The sequence below is a fragment of the Coregonus clupeaformis genome, chromosome 19 (assembly GCF_020615455.1).
Source record: "Coregonus clupeaformis isolate EN_2021a chromosome 19, ASM2061545v1, whole genome shotgun sequence".
NCBI classification, from domain to species: Eukaryota; Metazoa; Chordata; class Actinopteri; order Salmoniformes; family Salmonidae; genus Coregonus; species Coregonus clupeaformis.
The window spans coordinates 37,248,366-37,269,229 of record NC_059210.1 but is presented as its reverse complement, the minus strand read 5'-3'; the positions used below and the strand labels follow the sequence as shown (position 1 = coordinate 37,269,229).

General features: G+C 42.5%; 1 protein-coding gene across 1 annotated transcript in view; it reads right to left on the bottom strand.

Moving 5' to 3' along the window:
• The window catches only part of LOC121532146 (laminin subunit beta-1-like), a 37,546-nt gene that overhangs the window by 13,676 nt on the left and 3,006 nt on the right, over window positions 1-20,864 (bottom strand). Inside the window, exons 3-17 of the mRNA XM_041837893.2 lie at window positions 20,588-20,729; window positions 13,750-13,823; window positions 12,587-12,775; window positions 12,382-12,445; window positions 11,985-12,187; window positions 9,347-9,467; window positions 8,951-9,139; window positions 7,703-7,879; window positions 7,481-7,593; window positions 5,604-5,683; window positions 5,254-5,389; window positions 4,963-5,121; window positions 4,649-4,776; window positions 3,337-3,457; window positions 2,944-3,145 (exon numbers count right to left, since the gene is read on the bottom strand). Coding sequence (XP_041693827.2) covers window positions 2,944-3,145; window positions 3,337-3,457; window positions 4,649-4,776; window positions 4,963-5,121; window positions 5,254-5,389; window positions 5,604-5,683; window positions 7,481-7,593; window positions 7,703-7,879; window positions 8,951-9,139; window positions 9,347-9,467; window positions 11,985-12,187; window positions 12,382-12,445; window positions 12,587-12,775; window positions 13,750-13,823; window positions 20,588-20,729 — 2,098 coding nt within the window. The remainder of the gene's footprint in view (window positions 1-2,943; window positions 3,146-3,336; window positions 3,458-4,648; window positions 4,777-4,962; window positions 5,122-5,253; window positions 5,390-5,603; window positions 5,684-7,480; window positions 7,594-7,702; window positions 7,880-8,950; window positions 9,140-9,346; window positions 9,468-11,984; window positions 12,188-12,381; window positions 12,446-12,586; window positions 12,776-13,749; window positions 13,824-20,587; window positions 20,730-20,864) is intronic.

Genomic DNA, 20,864 nt, shown 5'->3' with positions numbered 1-20,864 from the left:
GTCTTTTCAGTGTGTCAAGATCCGAGAGGGCTTCTAATCAAGCTTAGGGCCCCAGGGTCCAATACAAGTCCACACATGAGGAGAGCAGACAGACATAGCGTAACTGTTGATGAGTGACATGGGTCAGAAACCGGAGACAACAGCAATATGCCAGAGGCACAGGAATGGGTACGGAATGAAAGGAAAGGAAATAAAGAGATAGGAAAATAAAAAGAAAGGGATTGAAACAGCTGATGTATAGAGGAGAGAGAAAGATACTTTTAGTGTTGGGAGTGTACGTGGAGATGGACTGGGTCTGATTGTCAGACGGAGGTCAACGTTGGAATGAAATTATGTCATTCCCAAACAATGCCGACCAGGGTCAATTGTATGTGATTGAAACACAAACTTTATGACAATGACCTTTCGTTAAGAAACCCTCTTTAGACCTTTAGTTGAAGTGGAACTGACAGCGGTTTAACTACTTTGCAGATATGAAACAAACAGGCAATCATAATGTCAGTGAAAAATATCAAATTCCCAGTTTATGCTACAAAACCAACTTCATAAAATAGGTTCTATTTGACTAAAAATTCCATGACATACAGTAAGGTATTGTAGTCAGAATAGATGGATGCAGTTTAATGCATGATTAATATAGCTAATTCATCAATACATTTCTTGGTAGTCCAGCAAATATTGCTATCAGGTTGTAAATCACAGCTGGCCTGGTACATTGTTTGCTGCCTCCAGCCATTCGGGATGCACTATTTCAGTTTCAATGACTGAATATTTTGGACAAAAACAGACAACTGTAAGTAAGGCTGGGAATGTCAATACAATCAAACTAGCAAGGGCAATGACCACAAGTCAGTTATAATGTGACTAATAGGCTAGCTTATCTATTTATGTAGCAAGCTAAAAACCCAGAGCCTAACGTTAGCTATCTAACTAACTAGCTGCTGGGAGGATGTCATGTCATTGGACGAGTGGGTGAGTTTTTCAGTGGTTACAGCTAGAGATGCAGGTGTAATTTGGTTAGATAGCAAGACATTTGAAATTGCTAGCTATGCTGAACTTGAACGACTATCCAGAGTTAGCATATCTCTTAGTTGTCAATCAAATGCAGTTGGCATCGATCAAATGGGCGGGGACGCAGGCAAGTTCCCATTCAGTTGTCAAAACGTGGATTGAGACAAGCATGCATTGGCAGGCAAGCCGCAGAAGGGCGAGCAGGCTACTATTCCCCATCATTTATCAGTGCAATTTTGACAGCTAACTACAAGTTGAAAAAGTTTGAGAAGGGTTTATCTACTGTTCCCTCATTAGATTTGAGCTCATCTCGCGCTGGCTAACATTAGTTGTTGATCTTGTTGTTGTTGTGCAGAGGCAAATGAGGAAGAGAGCCTACCTGTTCATGTTTGATCAATAGGACTGTAAAGTTCCCAAATCTAAGAGGACTCCCGTGGTGTTTACATATTTGCAGAAATCCATTCTGGTGTATTTTGTGGCTTTTGGCGAATGCTTTCTAATGATCTAAAGTCGCTCTGTTACTACTGCCTGTAAACACACAGTCCATTTGGGCAGGCGCGTGTGGAAAATGGCTTATTTGCATATAGGCTTACTGTAGCTCTGATTGGCTATGGCGCACCGGTCTGTGTAGAGTCAGGTCCTGGACAAGACTGATACGTTTTTATTAGGTTATATTTGCTGCAGTGTCTATTAATTGTCCAAACGCACGGCCGCTTTCCCACTCTATATTGCTATAGATTGTTCACAAATTTCTTACTCTACGTCATTCCCAAACCTTCTATGAAAGTATGACAACGTGAAAATGACCTTATAAGTGCTCGCTTCTCATAAAATGTAAAAAAAAAAGTAATCATATTCTTCCTAGGGGTGTATATGAACAGATTTTAATACGATTTTATGTTGCTAAAACGCTGTCAGTTCCACTTTTAGTTTAGAAACCCTCTTTAGACCTTTGGTTAAGAAACTCTCTTAGAACTTTAGTTAAGAAACCCTCTTAAATATAATAATAATAATAATAAATATAATATAATAATAATATGCCATTTAGCAGACGCTTTTATCCAAAGCGACTTACAGTCATGTGTGCATACATTTTTACGTATGGGTGGTCCCGGGGATCGAACCCACTACCCTGGCGTTACAAGCGCCATGCTCTACCAATTGAGCTACAGAGGACCTTTAGTTAAGAAACCCTCTTAGACCTTTAGTTAAGAAACTCTCTTTAGACCTTTAGTTAAGAAACCCTCTTTAGACCTTTAGTTAAGAAACTCTTTAGACCTTTAGTTAAGAAACCCTCTTTAGACCTTTAGTTAAGAAACCCTCTTTAGACCTTTAGTTAAGAAACCCTCTTTAGACCTTTAGTTAAGAAACTCTCTTAGACCTTTAGTTAAGAAATCCTCTTTAGACCTTTAGTTAAGAAACCCTCTTTAGACCTTTAGTTGAGAAACTCTCTTTAGACCTTTAGTTAAGAAACCCTCTTTAGACCTTTAGTTGAGAAATCCTCTTTAGACCTTTAGTTAAGAAACCCTCTTTAGACCTTTAGTTGAGAAACTCTCTTTAGACCTTTAGTTGAGAAACTCTCTTTAGACCTTTAGTTGAGAAACTCTCTTTAGACCTTTAGTTGAGAAACCCTCTTTAGACCTTTAGTTAAGAAATCCTCTTTAGACCTTTAGTTAAGAAACTCTCTTTAGACCTTTAGTTGAGAAACTCTCTTTAGACCTTTAGTTGAGAAACTCTCTTTAGACCTTTAGTTGAGAAACTCTCTTTAGACCTTTAGTTGAGAAACTCTCTTTAGACCTTTAGTTGAGAAACCCTCTTTATACCTTTAGTTAAGAAACCCTCTTTAGACCTTTAGTTGAGAAACTCTCTTTAGACCTTTAGTTGAGAAACTCTCTTTAGACCTTTAGTTGAGAAACACATACGGTGCCATACCTTTAGCTCCCTGGTGCAGCAGAGCGGATACGCTGAAGATAAAGTTGCGGCAGATGTCTGTGGAGGGGGTCTTCACTACGCTCTGGCTGTTCTCTAGACAGCGGTAGCGCTGGAAGGTGTCCCAGGCACTGTTGGTGGCCAAGTTACCGCCCTCAGAACCAGTGAAGATCTCCAGGTTCTTACAGTGGGGCATCAGCACAATCTACAGACGGGGAAGAAAGTTACAGGAGATGGAATGAGATTTAGTATGGAGTCAGTAAGGCCCAATCCTAATATGAAATCCTAGTAGCTGAAATTTCTGCCTAAGTCTCGAATAGACTTCCATGGATATTTCAAGCAAAAGTCAGAGTTGTGTCTATGTGTTTGACAGCGTGTGTGTGTGTGGGAACTAACCGAGTCAATGAGTGTATATGGGGACTGGATGTCGCTGAGTGCAGAGTAGAGGGGCAGACTCAGACGAACTGTGTAGTTCATCCCTGCCTCGAAACACACTGGTCTGGGGAGCACCACATATCTGAAGAGACAAGAGAGAGAGAGATGGATGTCAGAAAAGGACACACGTTTAAAAATACTCCTATGACACACACACAAAATCAGTGTTCTCAATGGGGAACCCTGAGGGCACATACAGGGTGCATACACAGACTCAGAGTCTACCTAATATACAGACAGAGGATATCTAATATACAGACTCAGAGTCTACCTAATATACAGACTCAGAGTCTACCTAATATACAGACAGAGGATACCTAATATACAGACTCAGAGTCTACCTAATATACAGACAGAGGATACCTAATATACAGACTCAGAGTCTACCTAATATACAGACAGAGGATACCTAATATACAGACTTAGAGGATATCTAATATACAGACTCAGAGGATACCTAATATACAGACTCACAGAATACCTAATATACAGATTCAGAGGATACCTAATATACAGACAGAGGATACCTAATATACAGACTCAGAGTCTACCTAATATACAGACAGAGGATACCTAATATACAGACTTAGAGGATATCTAATATACAGACTCAGAGGATACCTAATATACAGACTCACAGAATACCTAATATACAGATTCAGAGGATACCTAATATACAGACAGAGGATACCTAATATACAGACTCAGAGTCTACCTAATATACAGACAGAGGATACCTAATATACAGACTTAGAGGATATCTAATATACAGACTCAGAGGATACCTAATATACAGACTCACAGAATACCTAATATACAGATTCAGAGGATACCTAATATACAGACAGGGGATACCTAATATACAGACTCAGAGTCTACCTAATATACAGACAGAGGATATCTAATATACAGACTCAGAGGATACCTAATATACAGACTCACAGAATACCTAATATACAGATTCAGAGTCTACCTAATATACAGACAGAGGATACCTAATATACAGACAGGGGATACCTAATATACAGATTCAGAGTCTACCTAATATACAGACAGGGGATACCTAATATACAGATTCAGAGGATACCTAATATACAGACTCAGAGTCTACCTAATATACAGACTTAGAGGATATCTAATATACAGACTCACAGGATACCTAATATACAGACTCAGAGTCCATCACTCACTCTCTCACACCCACCCACCAGTTACCCAACAGTCCTCCTCCCCCAACACATACACACAGACAGAGGAGGCGGTGTGTGTTTACCGTGATCCGGGGTGGAGGGATATCATCTGGTTGTCGTCGTCAGGCATGGTATTGGCACAGCGACTGTCTGCTGAGATCACACTGGGCCGCATCACTGTCATCAACACCTCCTCCCACTGGTCTGGTAACTACGGCAACATAACAGGTACATAGACATTGGTAAACAGGTAAACAAAAGGGTAATGACAGGACCTTGACAAGCAGCAACGTTACCTAACATAATCAATTAAGGAAAGGAAGAAATTAATATCCTCCGACACTCATGTGCACTGGAGTTTATGTCCATTGGGAAGGCAGTATGTGCTGGGACTGACCTGAGGCTCGTAGCGGATGAGGATGTCGTACTCCATGGAGTGGGGGATGTTGTCGATGGAGAACTCCAGGTAGGCCCCCTCGGGAACATTGACGAAACCTACCCCTGTCCAGGTGGGGCTACGGTCCTGAGGGTGGGGTCTCTGAACTACTGTCACACCCTAGAGAGATAGAGAGGAAGAAAGAGAAGTCACAAGGATTAGTAGGGAACACCCATGATCCCAGAGGAACTTAGAAGAAGAAAGACACATCAGGGTCATTGACCAAAGGTCAAAGGTAGAAAGGTGACTCACAGGTCCAAATTTGGCGTCCTCTGCCTCGTAGGTGTAGTGGTCCAGGGCGATGAAGTAGAAGCCTGACTCCACCTGGTCACAGCGCCTGCCAAACATGTGTTCTCGACACACACACTGACCAGTCTCCTGGGAACAACTGGAGTGAGAGAGAGAGGACAGGGAGGGAATGTCAGGGAGTTTAATCAGAGTTAAAAAATGTTAATCTTAGTGTTGCATTCAAGGTAACAGTTCATTTTAAGACTTCTGTGTCTGTATGAAAATAGGCAACTATGAAGAATCGTTGAGCAATTATACATTTTTTAAGTGAGGCATTTAGATGAACTAATTAGCAAAGTGAACTTTGAACTCACTCATTATTGATGGCTCCACCTAGGTCACAGTCACATGGTCTGCAGCCATCCATGTCATTGCTTAGCCCCCAGTGCTGAGGCTGTAGGATACACACACATATTGTTAAAAACACCCCTTTAATGACACGTTGTTAACGACCTCCCACTACATTTCACTGTAAAAGCTGTTTCCAAGCTGTGGGCAGATACACCAGTCTCCTTACAACCCAGAGGGTGTTGCATGGCCCAAAGATGTACAGCCTTGGTGACAACAGTTAAGCCACCAAACCCCTTACAGAATGTACAGTGCCTTCAGAAAGTATTCATACCCCTTGACTTATTCCACATTTTGTTGTGTTACACACTGAATTCAAAATGGATTAAACATTTTTTTTTCTCACCCATCTATCTACACACAATACCCCATAATGACAAAGTGAAAACATGTTTTAAGAAATGTTTGCAAATTTATAGAACATTTCATGCAGAATTCTCTCACCCCTGAGTCAATACTTGGTAGAAGCTCCATTGGCAGCGATTACAGCTGTGAGTCTTTCTGGGTAAGTCTCTAAGAGCTTTCCACACCTGGATTGTGCAACATTTGGCCATTATTCTTTAAAAAATTCTTCAAGCTCTGTCAAATTGGTTGTTGATCATTGCTAGACAATCATTTTCAGATCTTGCCATAGATTTTTAAGTAGATTTAAATCAAAACTGTAACCAGGCCACTTCGGAACATTCACTGTCTTCTTGGTAAGCAACTCCAGTGTAGATTTGGTGTTTTAGGTTATTGTCCTGCTGAAAGGTGAATTCATCTCCCAGTGTCTGGTGGAAAGCAGACTGAACCAGGTTTTCCTCTAGGATTTTGGCTGTGCTTAGCTCCATTTTGTTTCTTTTTTATCCTGAAAAACCCGCTAGTCCTTAACGATTACAAGCATACCCATAACATGATGCAGCCACCACTATGCTTGAAACTATGGAGAGTGGTAATCAGTAATGTGTTGTATTGGATTTGCGCCAAACATAACACTTTGTGTTCAGGACAAAAAGTTAATTGCTTTACAAATTGTTTTGCAGTATTACTTTAGTGCCTTATTGCAAACAGGATGCATGTTTTGGAATATTTGTATTCTGTACAGGCTTTCTTCTTTTCACTCTTTCATTTAGGTTAGTATTGTGGAGTAACTACAATGTTGTTGATCCATCCTCCGTTTTCTCCTAGCACAGCCATTAAACTCTGTAACTGTTTTAAAGTCACCATTGGCCTCATGGTGAAATCCCTGAGTGGTTTCCTTCCTCTCTGTGTTTGAAATTCACTGCTCGACTGAGGGACCTTACAGATAATTGTGTGTGTGGGGTACAGAGATGAGGTAGTCATTCAGAAATCATGTTAAACACAATTATTGCACAGAGAGTCCATGCAACTTGTGTGACTTGTTAAGCAAATTTTTACTCCTGAAATATTTAGGTTTGCCTTAACAAAAGGGTTGAATACTTATTGACTCAAGACATTTCAACCTGTCATTTTTAATTCATTTGTAAAATAAATAAATAATAATAATAATAACAACATTGAAAAACATAATTTCACTTTTACATTATGGGGTATTGTGTGTAGGCCAGTGACCCCAAAAAATATTACATTCAGGCTGTAACACAAGAAAATGTGGAAAAAGTCAAGGGGTGTGAAAACTTTCTGAAGGCACTGTATGTAGCAGATGTGTGTAGCAGATGTGTAACTAGTGGCCATTGGTGACGTCACCTGCCATGAGATCATTAGTCAACTGTCTCTCACAGAGTGAAAGCGTTAACCTTTTGGTCCATCAGTTAGCAAAGTGGACTTTGATTAGTGACTGTTGTGTACAAAGTAAGTAAATCAGAAGAATAAGGTTCCTTACCATACACTGGTCACAGTCCCTCCTGGTGACCAGGCGTTTGCAGTAACAGTCTCCCGAGTCTGTATCACATGGGTTCCCTCCAGGAACTGTCCCCAGGGCATTACAGGTGCAGGCTGGGAAAAACAACAATTTATAGTTATTCTAATACAATTTAGACATATACTGCTTGAAAAAGCTCCAGACTCCGATAACACATGTGTAAATGTGTGTGTGTGTCTTTACCCAGGCAGCCCAGAGGGTGGTCTCCCAAGCCGTAGTGGGCCTGTTTGCACTGGTCACAGCGCTCTCCCTCCACATTGGGCTTGCAGCGACACTGGCCAGAGATCAGTCCAGACGACACATCAGTCATCCTGTCACAGATCCCGCCATTCAGAGAGCCCACCGGATCACAGTTACACGCTACAGAGATGGGAATCATCAGGAACTTTGAGTTAGGCATTATGATGTAAAATGGAGTATTTGCGAGTGGAACTGGTGGAGTAGAAAGCTGCAATGGTGACTATCTAACAGGACGAAGAAAAAAATGGTGAAGTTCACATTCATGGAATGGAAGTCAAACTTAACAAGCAAAAGGAAATGGTCAAGGTCAACATCAATGGGAGGTATTTGATCTTTCATAAGGGAAGTACATCCTCTTCAAGAAAGGTACATACTGTAAGCGCTGAAGGTTATTTGATCTGCTTGAAGAATTGATGTGCTTAACTGTAGCTACCTGCGGACTAACAAAAATATCAAACTGAATACCAAAGGGGAGAAAAAAAGCCTTACAAAGGGTGTTACAGTATTGTTGGGAAAGAGCAAGCAAGAAAGGCATTTCACTGTATTTGTGCAATTGACTTGAAACTTGAATGGAAGTTCTCTCTCACACACCACAAACACATGGACTCAAAACACTGGTGAGACAAGTGTGAAAAGCCTAACAAGCCCATCATTCCCACATCAAAGCAGAGTAGGATGAAGTTCTCCCAGATGCTAATCTGAGGTCAGTTATGCATCCTCTGCGGCCTGAGGTCAATTTTTACCTAGAGCCATGAAAGCCTAGGGGAGAGGTGACACATGAGAAGGGTCTCTCTCCACCCTACAGTGGTTTGGGGTTAAAAGGTAACACCACTGGTTTGGCTGATAGAGCTTCAAAACCCAGGTGTTCTCTCAGATCCAGACCACAGAGGCAGGATCAAAGAGCCAGATGGGAGGAGGAGAAAACATGAAAATATATATTTCTAAAGAGAGACAGACAGAGTCATGGATGAGATGAGGCAGAGTGGGGAGTAGGAGTTAAGTGGAGAGATGTAGGGAGGGAGGGAGGGAGGGAGAAACAGTAGAGGGTAAGAGGTGGAGAAGTAATGGGGAGAAAATAACATGATGGATGGAAGGATGGACAGATGGATGGAGATAGGGAAGGCTGGGCTTGGATGGTGGGGTGTGGAGGAGTAGAGGGTGCTGGAGTTTAAAGTTAAAGGTTCAACCTACATTCACAGATGCTGGGGTCACGGATGTCCCTCTCTGGGTGCTGGAAGTAGAAGGGTTTGCACTGTTCACAGTTGTGTCCCATAGTGTTGTGCTGGCACTCATCACACACACCACCGCTCCCATTGCCCGTGGAGACGTATACTGCCATGTCGAAGTGACACGAGTCTGAGTGCTGGTTACAGTTACATTCTGCAGAGAAGGAGAGAGCGTGAGAGAGATGGGGGGTTTATAAAAAGGCAGTTGGAGGGTTGTAAAGGGTTGTAAACGGACTGAGCAGGCACTGCAGCCTGTCATCACAAGTGATCAATTGAAAGGGGACACAAACTGTAACATTCCCCTTTAGTTCCCCTTTGGGAACTCTTAATTAAGACAGTTTGTTAGCGTAAGGTGGCTTACTTTTACAGGCGTTGGTATTGCGTCCCTCGGCTGGTCTCCAGGGCAGGTCATGGTAGAAGTCCTGACACTTCTCACAGTTCAGCCCCATGGTGTTGTGGTTGCACATACAGTGGCCATGGACCTTAGGGAAAACATACAGAGGTAAGAAACTAGCATTAATAAGCACTTATAAGCAGTGAATATGCCATTACTTTGTCGCTTATGCATGTGCATAAACCACGAACACAAATGATCTATGGATATCCACCTTAAAATGATTTCACATATTCAGGATTTAACAGTGCAGTTCAGGGACCTATCAACTACTGTGCAGAGACTGAGGCCTCAGTGGTATTTGACTGTGCTTCCCTTGACCATCATGGTCAATTACATCTGAGATATCAGTGCAAAAGCAAATGGAAACTACAGACGAAAGGCGGTTGCTCCAGAGATCTTTTTTCCCTCCATCTCTATCCGTGTATTCCCCATTCCAGATGGCAGCAGGACATGTTTACAGTGTAGCTTTTATGTCAGGCATCTTCAGGCAAGGTGTAACTGTATCTTGTTTTGTCTTTAAGACATTGTAATGTGAGGGAATCAATTTGACAACCAATCTGCAAAATGGGTTTGAGAGGAAGTTTGATTCATCTTTAAGTTAAAGTTAATATTTCCTGGTGAATAGGCTATATAATAACAGTGAACAAGAGGTAGAGTAGCCTAGCTGCAGACAGACACAGACTGTAAGCAGACCATAGCAGAGACTATACAGGAAGTGCACTGTTTGCCTTTTCTCTCCCTAGCATACACAAACAAGACACATGCTGGAGGCTCCTCAGAGGAGGAAAGGGAGGACCATCCTCCTCAATTAATTTCATTTAAAAAAAAATAGTTATCCTTTTTAGATAAAACTATACTAAATATATTCATGTCACCAAATAATTGATTAAAACACACTGTTTTGGAATGAAGATCTACAGTAGCCTCAACAGCACTCTGTAGGGTAGCACCATGGTGTAGCCGGAGTACAGCTAGTTTCCGTCCTCCTCTGGGTACATTGACTTCAATACAAAACCTAGGAGGCTCATGGTTCTCAACCCCTTCAATAGACTTACACAGTAATTATGACAACTTCCAGAGGACGTCCTCCAGCCTATCAGAGCTCTTGCAGCATGAACTGACAATCAATCAAATTATCAGAGAACTAATCTAGTACTGAAAGCATACGCTACAGCTAGCTACCACTGTAGTGCATAGAATGTGGTGAGTAGTTGACTCAAAGAGAGAAAAATACAATAGTTTAACAGTTTTGAACCAGTTAATTTCTTTAAAAATGAAGAGGAAGCGAGAGAGAGAGATAGCTATATTTAGTTGTATTTATTTCACTTTGCTAGCAAATGCTGCTAGCTAATTTAGCCGACTCAAACACCCAGCTCAAACAGAGGGGGATGCTATGTTAGCTAGCTGGCTATGGCTATCCAACACTGGAACTTTTCCAAGTCAAGTTAAGCTTTTGGTTTTATAAAATTTATTGCCACCGGGGCCCGCTGGTATAACTGCTAAACTGCTTGCTAACTGTACACTGTACTGCATGATTGTAGCGGGTTTACTAACGTGTTAGTTCTAGTAGCTATGTTGACTGCCGTTAGCTAATATGTTGACAACGATGTTGGCTGTGTGTAGTGGTTATGATATGAAGGTTTGGCTTGGAAAGTTTTTTTTGCCTGGTAACAGATAGCTGATGTGTTGTGCACTGAAGCCCACAAGCAAAGGGAAAAGGTGAGAGGAGGAGAGCGCGTAGATGCGAGAAGGAATTAACGAGCAAAGTGATCATGCTGTTTGTATGTGGCTGCTATGAAAGTGAACTGTGTTTGAGTGTGATCATGGGTGTATTCATTCTGCTGATTCTGTTGAAAAACGTTTCTTAAACGGAACGAAACAGGGATAAACATACCTGAATAGAAACTCTTGTTTGTAACTGTTGGGACTAATGATTACATCCAAGATCAGCTAGATCACATGTGATCACCGAGTGTCTGCGGGTTTTCGCTCCACCCTTGTACTTAATTGATTAATTAAGGTCACTAATTAGTAAGGAACTTCCCTCACCTGGTTGTCTAGGTCTTAATTGAAAGGAAAAACCAAAACCCTCAGACACTTGGCCCTCCGTGGAATGAGTTTGATACACCTGAGCTAGATGCAGGCAAGAGTGTGCAAGGCGGTATTGAATGTGCCACTGTCTGTCACCTTGATTACTCAAAGTGTTTCTTTCAACCTGTGCACCTAAGTTGTAAACTTTCATTCATAGGCTAGGTTGTAGCAACCTCATGATGGGTATAGGGAAAATTAGAGTATCATGTAGTAGCCTAAACCTATCGATATTACATTGAACTGGGTGAATGGAATATGAATGATAGTCATCCAATATGCTGTAATAGAAATAAGGCAATGCTCATTAAATAAATGAGCGTCCTCCCTCATCTTAAACGGCACCGACTGCCACTGACCTAAGGAGACCTGATGTCCTACAGAAAACAAAACAGGCACTCGTCAACACTTCTTTGGCACAAAGGCGCAAGCACTCTCTGGGACTGGGTGATGGTGGGTTTGTGGGCCTATGTAAGTGATGAAAACTAGGAGAATCTTATCAGCGAGAACTCACCATGCCCTCGACAACATCGCCAGCCCCGTCGACGGGCGCACACTCTGAGGCGTGTCCATAGCAGAAGCAGTTACCCCGGACCACCAAGTCGTAGACAGCATAGTAGTACTTCTCCTTGATCTCCATGCGGGAGTCCAGCAGGTTGTCTCCCAGAGTGTGCAGCTTGGTGAACTTCACCCTCAGGTTGGTGATCTTCAACATGTCTAAAGGAGAAAGAGACGTGTGTTAGCCGTTAGCTTGTAGCCCTGAGGTCATTATGTGTAGACATTTACTTTGCAGTTATAGTTGGCTAATAGGCAACACATAGCTGGTATTTGTCCAAAAATGGGAAGGATAATAATAAGAACTTATTAGCAGACATAAATCATTAAGTACACATATCATCGCTGGAACTTACTTTGGATTCTGGGGCTGTAGGGATCTTCAATACGGAAAACTGGATCCAAAACTCGGAAGATGACCTACAGAGACAGATGGGTTTACAGTCAGTGGGATTACACCGTTTTTTCAATGGCTTCTTTTCTCCCAACACATCCAGAATATTATGTCATATATGTGATTAGTTATTAATTAGTTATTACTCAGTCATGCAAAACACACACCTCTCCCTCTGTCGATGGTTCAATGTCGGAGTAATGTGAATCGCAGATGACATCATCCACTTTCTGCATGGGCCCCGAGGATATGGCAGGGAATGCGGACTCACAGTCATAGGCAAAGTAGCGGTACACCTGCCAGTTCTGCCCAAAGTCAGCTGACCGCTCAATCACCATGGCAGCAGGCCTGAAGGTCTGTCGTAGAGGAGAAACCATACTTATGCATCTTGGTGATATACAGCACCAGTCAAAAGTTTGGACACACCTACTCATTCAATTTGATTTATTAGGCTCCCCATTACCCAACGCCAATGGTGATAGCTAGTCTTACTGGGGTCCGACATTTAACGAGAAGACATTACAGACAAAATACTTAACATGTAGTATGTGTGTGCATCTATCAGTTACACATACATGTCAGTACATACACACAACAAGTAGGTCACATGGGGGAGAGGCGTTGTGCCGTGAGATGTTGCTTTATTTGTTTTTTGAAACTAGGTTTGCTGTTCACTTGCGCTATATAAGATGGAAGGGAGTTCCATGCACTCATGGCTCTGTATAATACTGTACGTTTCCTTGAATTTGTTCTGGACCTGGGGACTGTGAAAAGCAAAATTAGCTGCAATTGTGAGTAAAGTGATACAGGCCAGATCTGTGTGGAGCGAACAATCCCAGACGGTTGGGCGGTCTGTTCTCCATTCCTCAGGCTCACACACAGCTGGGGAGGTGTGTGTGTGTTTGTGTGTGTGCACTGCGTGTGTCCCGAGTGGCGCAGTGGTCTAAGGCACTTCATCGCAGTGCTAGCTGTGCCACTAGAGATCCTGGTTCGAATCCAGGCTCTGTTGTAGCCGGCCGCGACGGAGACCCATGGGGCGGCGCACAATTGGCCCAGGGTAGGGGAGGGAATGGCCAGCAGGGATGTAGCTCAGTTGGTAGAGCATGGTGTTTGCAACGCCAGGGTTGTGGGTTCGATTCCCACGGGGGGAATCGAACTCTGGATAAGAGCGTCTGCTAAATGACTAAAATGTAAATGTGTGTGTGGTAGATCTCCCAAGAGGCCGAGCCTTGTGATAATCTGCAGAGTAGACGGTCCAGCCAGCATCCCCTTACACACTACCCACGCTCCCCCACATTGAGCCCTCTGACCCGGCCTCCCCATTGGTTACCTTGAAGGTCATGATGAGGTGGGTGAAATGAAACTCTGCCTCCAAGTTCAGCTGGATGGTCACTTTCTCAAGACCTAGGGAGAGAAGGAGGAAGCGGGGGAAAGGGAAGAGGGAAAGAGAAAACAAATGAAAAAAGGAGAGAGAGAGAGGGGACAGAGCAAAAAGAGAGGGTCAAAAGGCAAGGGAAGAATTACGTTTTTTTTAAAGTGATGAAGTCAGAGAGGGTGGAGAGAGAGAAACAAAAACATGAGTGTACATACATGGTTCCACTGGAGCCAAGCATAACACAAGCTGGAATGGTTAACTCTACATGACACTTATCCACTCTTCACAGTTCTTATTCTGGACCAGAAAACATGCATTAACTCTTCACCTCTCCCTCCATAGTCTTATCATGGTTGGTTCTGTTCTATGATATAAAGCTCATGGCTGCCCTTCTGATTCCTGACATCATCTTCTTCGCCACAAAATGGGGCAGTGGGTTTTACGCATAGCTGCTGGGCAGTTAAGCAGCAAATAACAACGTAACCGTTTCAAATCTCCCCATTTCTTTGGTGAAACTAATATTAATAGGCTATGTTTATTGTTTAACAAGCCACCACTTATCAATATGCAACGATGTAGAACAAGAGAAAATGTTGAAACTCATCATTAGACTAAATGAAATTCATGCGTTACTTTAACAACAACACCCAGTTCAGCAACTAAGCACTAATGCGTTCCCCTCCCCATCTTATATTGTAGAATGGGACAGTTAGGTGTCAGTTTTACATTAGTTTTGGGGGAACCTCATCTGTGCTTATAATAATTATAATTGTAATAATAATAATAATAATATATTTATTTTATATAGCGCTTTTCCATTACAAGTAGAATCTCAAAGTCGCTTTAAAAACAAAACAAACAAAATACAATTTAACAAAACAAATGTAGTAGGATCTGGCTGTTCTTGGGCGATGGTCTTGCACAGCTTTCGAGGAGAAGGCCGTTCGAAAAGGTAGTAAGAGGGGTTGTGCTTTGAGCTGGGGTCTACTGGGACTGTGTTGTAATAGAGTGGATCTATAGGATCTAGTACAGTATAGTCTGGATTATGAATGGAAATTCCCTGTCTCTTTTCCCAGGCCCATCTGTGGAGTTGGCTGCTCCACTAGTGAATATTAACCTCCTTCCTGCTCTTCCGGAGAAATATTCCCACCGCTTTTTCCTCGGCTAAACCTCCCCAAACTCCTATCAGATTACTTTCTGAATCTAATAACCTTGCAGCACTTTTTGGGAGTTAACTCTTTCAAGGCAAGATGCACTTGGGATAGCTGAATTTGTATCTAAGTTGGGGACGATTTCAATGCTTTTGGCCTCCTAGTAATCATTAACAATGCTTCAAAACCAGGGGTCTTCAACCTGTTCTTGCCGAGGGACACCCTCCCAGGCAAACTGGCGACCCAGGGACCCCCATCATATGTTAGCAAAACATTTTTTTGCACATGTTTTGTCATTTCATCAGGTGAATGATAATGGTAAGGAGAAGTAGTCAACATTTTGAAACGAATAGATTTGGTAGATAGTTTTTCATAATTTTTACCTCCCTACATTATAATTGGAAGAGGAAGTGTAAACTCTAACATAGCCTATTAGTTAGAAAGGTAACTCCAAACACATTTTCGCTAAAAGCAGCTGTTTAGCTGGTTAAACAAAGGTTAGCCATGTGTTGGCAAAAATGTATGTCCAAGTTAGGAAAGTTTTCCAGCAGACAGCGGCACTTGCCACACTGGTAGACTATTCGCAGGTGCTTTTTCTAAGCCTATGTCAGATACTGTAATTAGCTCCAATGAGAGTATTTTGCTCAATATTAAGAGTTGAGAAATAAAGTTGACATCATTAGAAAGAAGATATGTATTTTCTACTGTATGTAATTTGAAATGATTTTTTTCTGTTTTTGCTAGCAATATTAATAAAAACATTGGGAGGGAAACCCCCATATACAGTATATACAGTTGAAGTCGAAAGTTTACATACACCTTTGCCAAATACATTTAAACTCAGTTTTTCACAATTCCTGACATTTAATCCCAGTAAAAATTCCCTGCCTTAGGTCAGTTAGGATCACCACTTTATTTTAAGAATGTGAAATGTCAGAATAATAGTAGAGAGAATGATTTATTTCAGCTTTTGTTTATTTCATCACATTCCAAGTGGGTCAGAAGTTTACATACACTCAATTAGTATTTGGTAGCATTGCCTTTAAATTGTTTAACTTGGGCCAAACGTTTCTGGTAGCCTTCCACAAGCTTCCCACAATAAGTTGGGTGAATTTTGGCCCATTCCTCCTGACAGAGCTGGTGTAACTGAGTCAGGTTTGTAGGACTCCTTGCTCGCACACGCTTTTTCAGTTCTGCACACACATTTCTATAGAATTGAGATCAGGGCTTTGTGATGGCCACTCCAATACCTTGACTTTGTTGTCCTTAAGCCATTTTGCCACAACTTTGGAAGTATGCTTGGGGTCAATGTCCATTTGGAAAACCCATTTGCGACCAAGCTTTAACTTCCTGACTGATGTCTTCAGATGTTGCTTCAATATATCCACATAATTTTCCTTCCTCATGATGCCATCTATTTTGTGAAGTGCACCAGTCCCTCCTGCAGCAAAGCACCCCCACAGCATGATGCTGCCACCCGTGCTTCACAGTTGGGATGGTGTAATTCGGCTTGCAAGCACCCACTTTTTCCTCCAAACATAACGATGGTCATTATGGCCAAACAGTTATATTTTTGTTTCATCAGCCCAGAGGACATTTCTCCAAAAAGTACGATCTTTGTCCCCATGTGCAGTTGCAAACCGTAGTCTGGCTTTTTTATGGTGGTTTTGGAGCAGTGGCTTCTTCCTTGCTGAGCGGCCTTTCAGGTTACGTCGATATAGGACTCGTTTTACTGTGGATATAGATACTTTTGTACCTGTTTCCTCCAGCATCTTCACAAGGTCCTTTGCTGTTGTTCTGGGATTGATTTGCACTTTTCGCACCAAAGTACGTTCATCTCTAGAAGACAGAATGCGTCTCCTTCCTGAGCGGTATGACGGCTGCGCGGTCCCATGGTGTTAATACTTGCGTACTATTGTTTGTACAGATGAACGTGGTACCTTCAGGCGTTTAGAAATTGCTCCCAAGGATGAACCAGACTTGTGGAGGTCTTGGCTGATTTCTTTTGATTTTCCCATGATGTCAAGCAAACAGGCACTGAGTTTGAAGGTAGGCCTTGAAATACATCCACAGGTACACCTCCAATTGACTCAAATGATGTCAATTAGCCTATCAGAAGCTTCTAAAGCCATGACATCATTTTCTGGAATTTCCAAGCTGTTTAAAGGCACAGTCAACTTAGTGTATGTAAACTTCTGACCCACTGGAATTGTGATACAGTAAATTATAAGTGAAATAATCGGTCTGTAAACAATTATTGAAAAATTACTTGTGTCATGCACAAAGTAGATGTCCTAACCGACTTGCCAAAACTGTTGTTGGTTAACAAGAAATGTGTGGAGTGGTTGAAAAACAAGTTTTAATGACTCCAACCTAAGTGTATGTAAACTTCCGACTTCAACTGTATATTATTATTTTTATTATTTTTAGCGTACCCCCAGTTGAATACCCCATGTTCAAAACTCTTCAAAGCCATTATGCTCACATATGACATGGTAAGAAGTGAAAACTCTCTTATTCACATCCATTACTTCAGGGATCATCAACTAGATTCAGCTGTGGGCCGATATCTTCTTGAGCGGATGGTCGGGGGACCGGAACATAATTACAAATAATTTGTAGATGGCAAATTGACCTCAAGAAGCCCAAACAGATACAGTGTAATGTTTGACTAAAACATCATTTCAAACCTTGCTTACATTTGTATACGATCACATGTTTCTCTCTATTATGCGTGGGAATACTTGGGAACAGATTTCTTAAATTAAAATTACTTGGAGCTGATTTCCTGGTGTTTTTAGTCTATTATGTCCAACAATAAAAAAAATCTCTATATATACAGTGGGGAAAAAATGTATTTAGTCAGCCACCAATTGTGCAAGTTCTCCCACTTAAAAAGATGAGAGGCCTGTAATTTTCATCATAGGTACACGTCAACTATGACAGACAAAATGAGGGAAAAAAATTCCAGAAAATCACATTATAGGATTTTTTATGAATTTATTTGCAAATTATGGTGGAAAATAAGTATTTGGTCAATAACAAAAGTTTCTCAATACTTTGTTATATACCCTTTGTTGGCAATGACACAGGTCAAACGTTTTCTGTAAGTCTTCACAAGGTTTTCACACACTGTTGCTGGTATTTTGGCCCATTCCTCCATGCAGATCTCCTCTAGAACAGTGATGTTTTGGGGCTGTCGCTGGGCAACACAGACTTTCAACTCCCTCCAAAGATTTTTTATGGAGTTGAGATCTGGAGACTGGCTAGGCCACTCCAGGACCTTGAAATGCTTTTACGAAGCCACTCCTTCGTTGCCCGGGCGGTGTGTTTGGGATCATTGTCATGCTGAAAGACCCAGCCACGTTTCATCTTCAATGCCCTTGCTGATGGGAGGTTTTCACTCAAAATCTCATGATACATGGCCCCATTCATTCTTATCTTTACACGGATCAGTCGTCCTGGTCCCTTTGCAGAAAAACAGCCCCAAAGCATGATGTTTCCACCCCCTATGCTTCACAGTAGGTATGGTGTTCTTTGGATGCAACTCAGCATTCTTTGTCCTCCAAACACGACGAGTTGAGTTTTTACCAAAAAGTTCTATTTTGGTTTCATCTGACCATACGACATTCTCCAATCTTCTTCTGGATCATCCAAATGCACTCTAGCAAACTTCAGACGGGCCTGGACATGTACTGGCTTAAGCAGAGGGACACGTCTGGCACTGCAGGATTTGAGTCCCTGGCGGCGTAGTGTGTTACTGATGGTAGGCTTTGTTACTTTGGTCCCAGCTCTCTGCAGGTCATTCACTAGGTCCCCCCGTGTGGTTCTGGGATTTTTGCTCACTGTTCTTGTGATCATTTTGACCCCACAGGGTGAGATCTTGCGTGGAGCCCCAGACCGAGGGAGATTATCAGTGGTCTTGTATGTCCCTCCTGTTCTCCACTCATTACCTGTATTAACTGCACCCGTTTGAACTCGTTACCTGTATAAAAGACACCTGTCCACACACTCAATCAAACAGACTCCAACCTCTCCACAATGGCCAAGACCAGAGAGCCGTGTAAGGACATCAGGGATACAATTGTAGACCTGCACAAGGCTGGGATGGGCTACAGGACAATAGGCAAGCAGCTTGGTGAGAAGGCAACAACTGTTGGCGCAATTATTAGAAAATGGAAGAAGTTCAAGATGACGGTCAATCACCCTCGGTCTGGGGCTCCATGCAAGAGCTTACCTCGTGGGGCATCAATGATCATGAGGAAGGTGAGGGATCAGCCCAGAACTACACGGCAGGACCTGGTCAATGACCTGAAGAGAGCTGGGACCACAGTCTCAAAGAAAACCATTAGTAACACACTACGCCGTCATGGATTAAAATCCTGCAGCGCATGCAAGGTCCCCCTGCTCAAGCCAGCGCATGTCCAGGCCCGTCTGAAGTTTGCCAATGACCATCTGGATGTTCCAGAGGAGGAATGGGAGAAGGTCATGTGGTCTGATGAGACAAAAATAGAGCTTTTTGGTCTAAACTCCACTCGCCGTGTTTGGAGGAAGAAGAAGGATGAGTACAACCCCAAGAACACCATCCCAACCGTGAAGCATGGAGGTGGAAACATCATTCTTTGGGGATGCTTTTCTGCAAAGGGGACAGGACGACTGCACCGTATTGAGGGAAGGATGGATGGGGCCATGTATCGCGAGATCTTGGCCTACAACCTCCTTCCCTCAGTAAGAGCATTGAAGATGGGTCGTGACTGGGTCTTCCAGCATGACAACGACCCGAAACACACAGCCAGGGCAACTAAGGAGTGGCTCCGTAAGAAGCATCTCAAGGTCCTGGAGTGGCCTAGCCAGTCTCCAGACCAGAACCCAATAGAAAATCTTTGGAGGGAGCTGAAAGTCCGTATTGCCCAGCGACAGCCCCGAAACCTGAAGGATCTGGAGAAGGTCTGTATGGAGGAGTGTGCCAAAATCCGTGCTGCAGTGTGTGCAAACCTGGTCAAGACCTACAGGAAACGTATGATCTCTGTAATTGCAAACAAAGGTTTCTGTACCAAATATAAAGTTCTGCATTTCTGATGTATCAAATACTTATGTCATGCAATAAAATACAAATTAATTACTTAAAAATCATACAATGTGATTTTCTGGATTCCGTCTCTCACAGTTGAAGTGTACCTATGATAAATATTACAGACCTCTACATGCTTTGTAAGTAGGAAAACCTGCAATATCGGCAGTGTATCAAATACTTGTTCTCCCCACTGTATATATTATTTTGCTCAGAAAACTTGGGGGGCCAAATAAAGCCACCCGCGGGACAAATTCGGCCCACGGGCTGCCAGTTGGGGAACCCTGCATACATGGTGTACACAGGGTGTAACCCAGCCTCATCTAACAGCCACCTAGGTAATCATTCCCCATGGGTTAATCCTGTCATTCCAAAGTTGACAGACTGGTCATCATCTTAGTCAGCCATTACTGCTTTCTCTTTGATGTCTCCCCTCACATTGATTAAAGGGGTTAGCTAAGGGATTGGAGGGTGAAAATATACCGAGAGGGGGGAAAGGAAGATAGAGTCACCTTTAATTGAACTAGTCTGCTTACTAGCCGTCCACCATTTTTTCCCCACGAGAACTCACCATTCTCTGACTGCCACCAGGTTTTCAGGCGGTTGGGGGCGAATGTGGTCACGACATTCTCCACCCGGTGGCCGGTGGTGGCATTCACCACACTTTTGACATAGACGTCGGTGGAGTCACACACAAAGCATTTCTTCTCCTCCTGAAGAGACCGTGAAGATTGGGAGAAAGAGAGAGAGATTAAATTGTCTGTGGGATTTTTGGGATACCAAGCAGATTTCTCCCAATCAGCGGAGGGTACACATAATGAACATCTTTGAAGAGCCCTTTCATACAG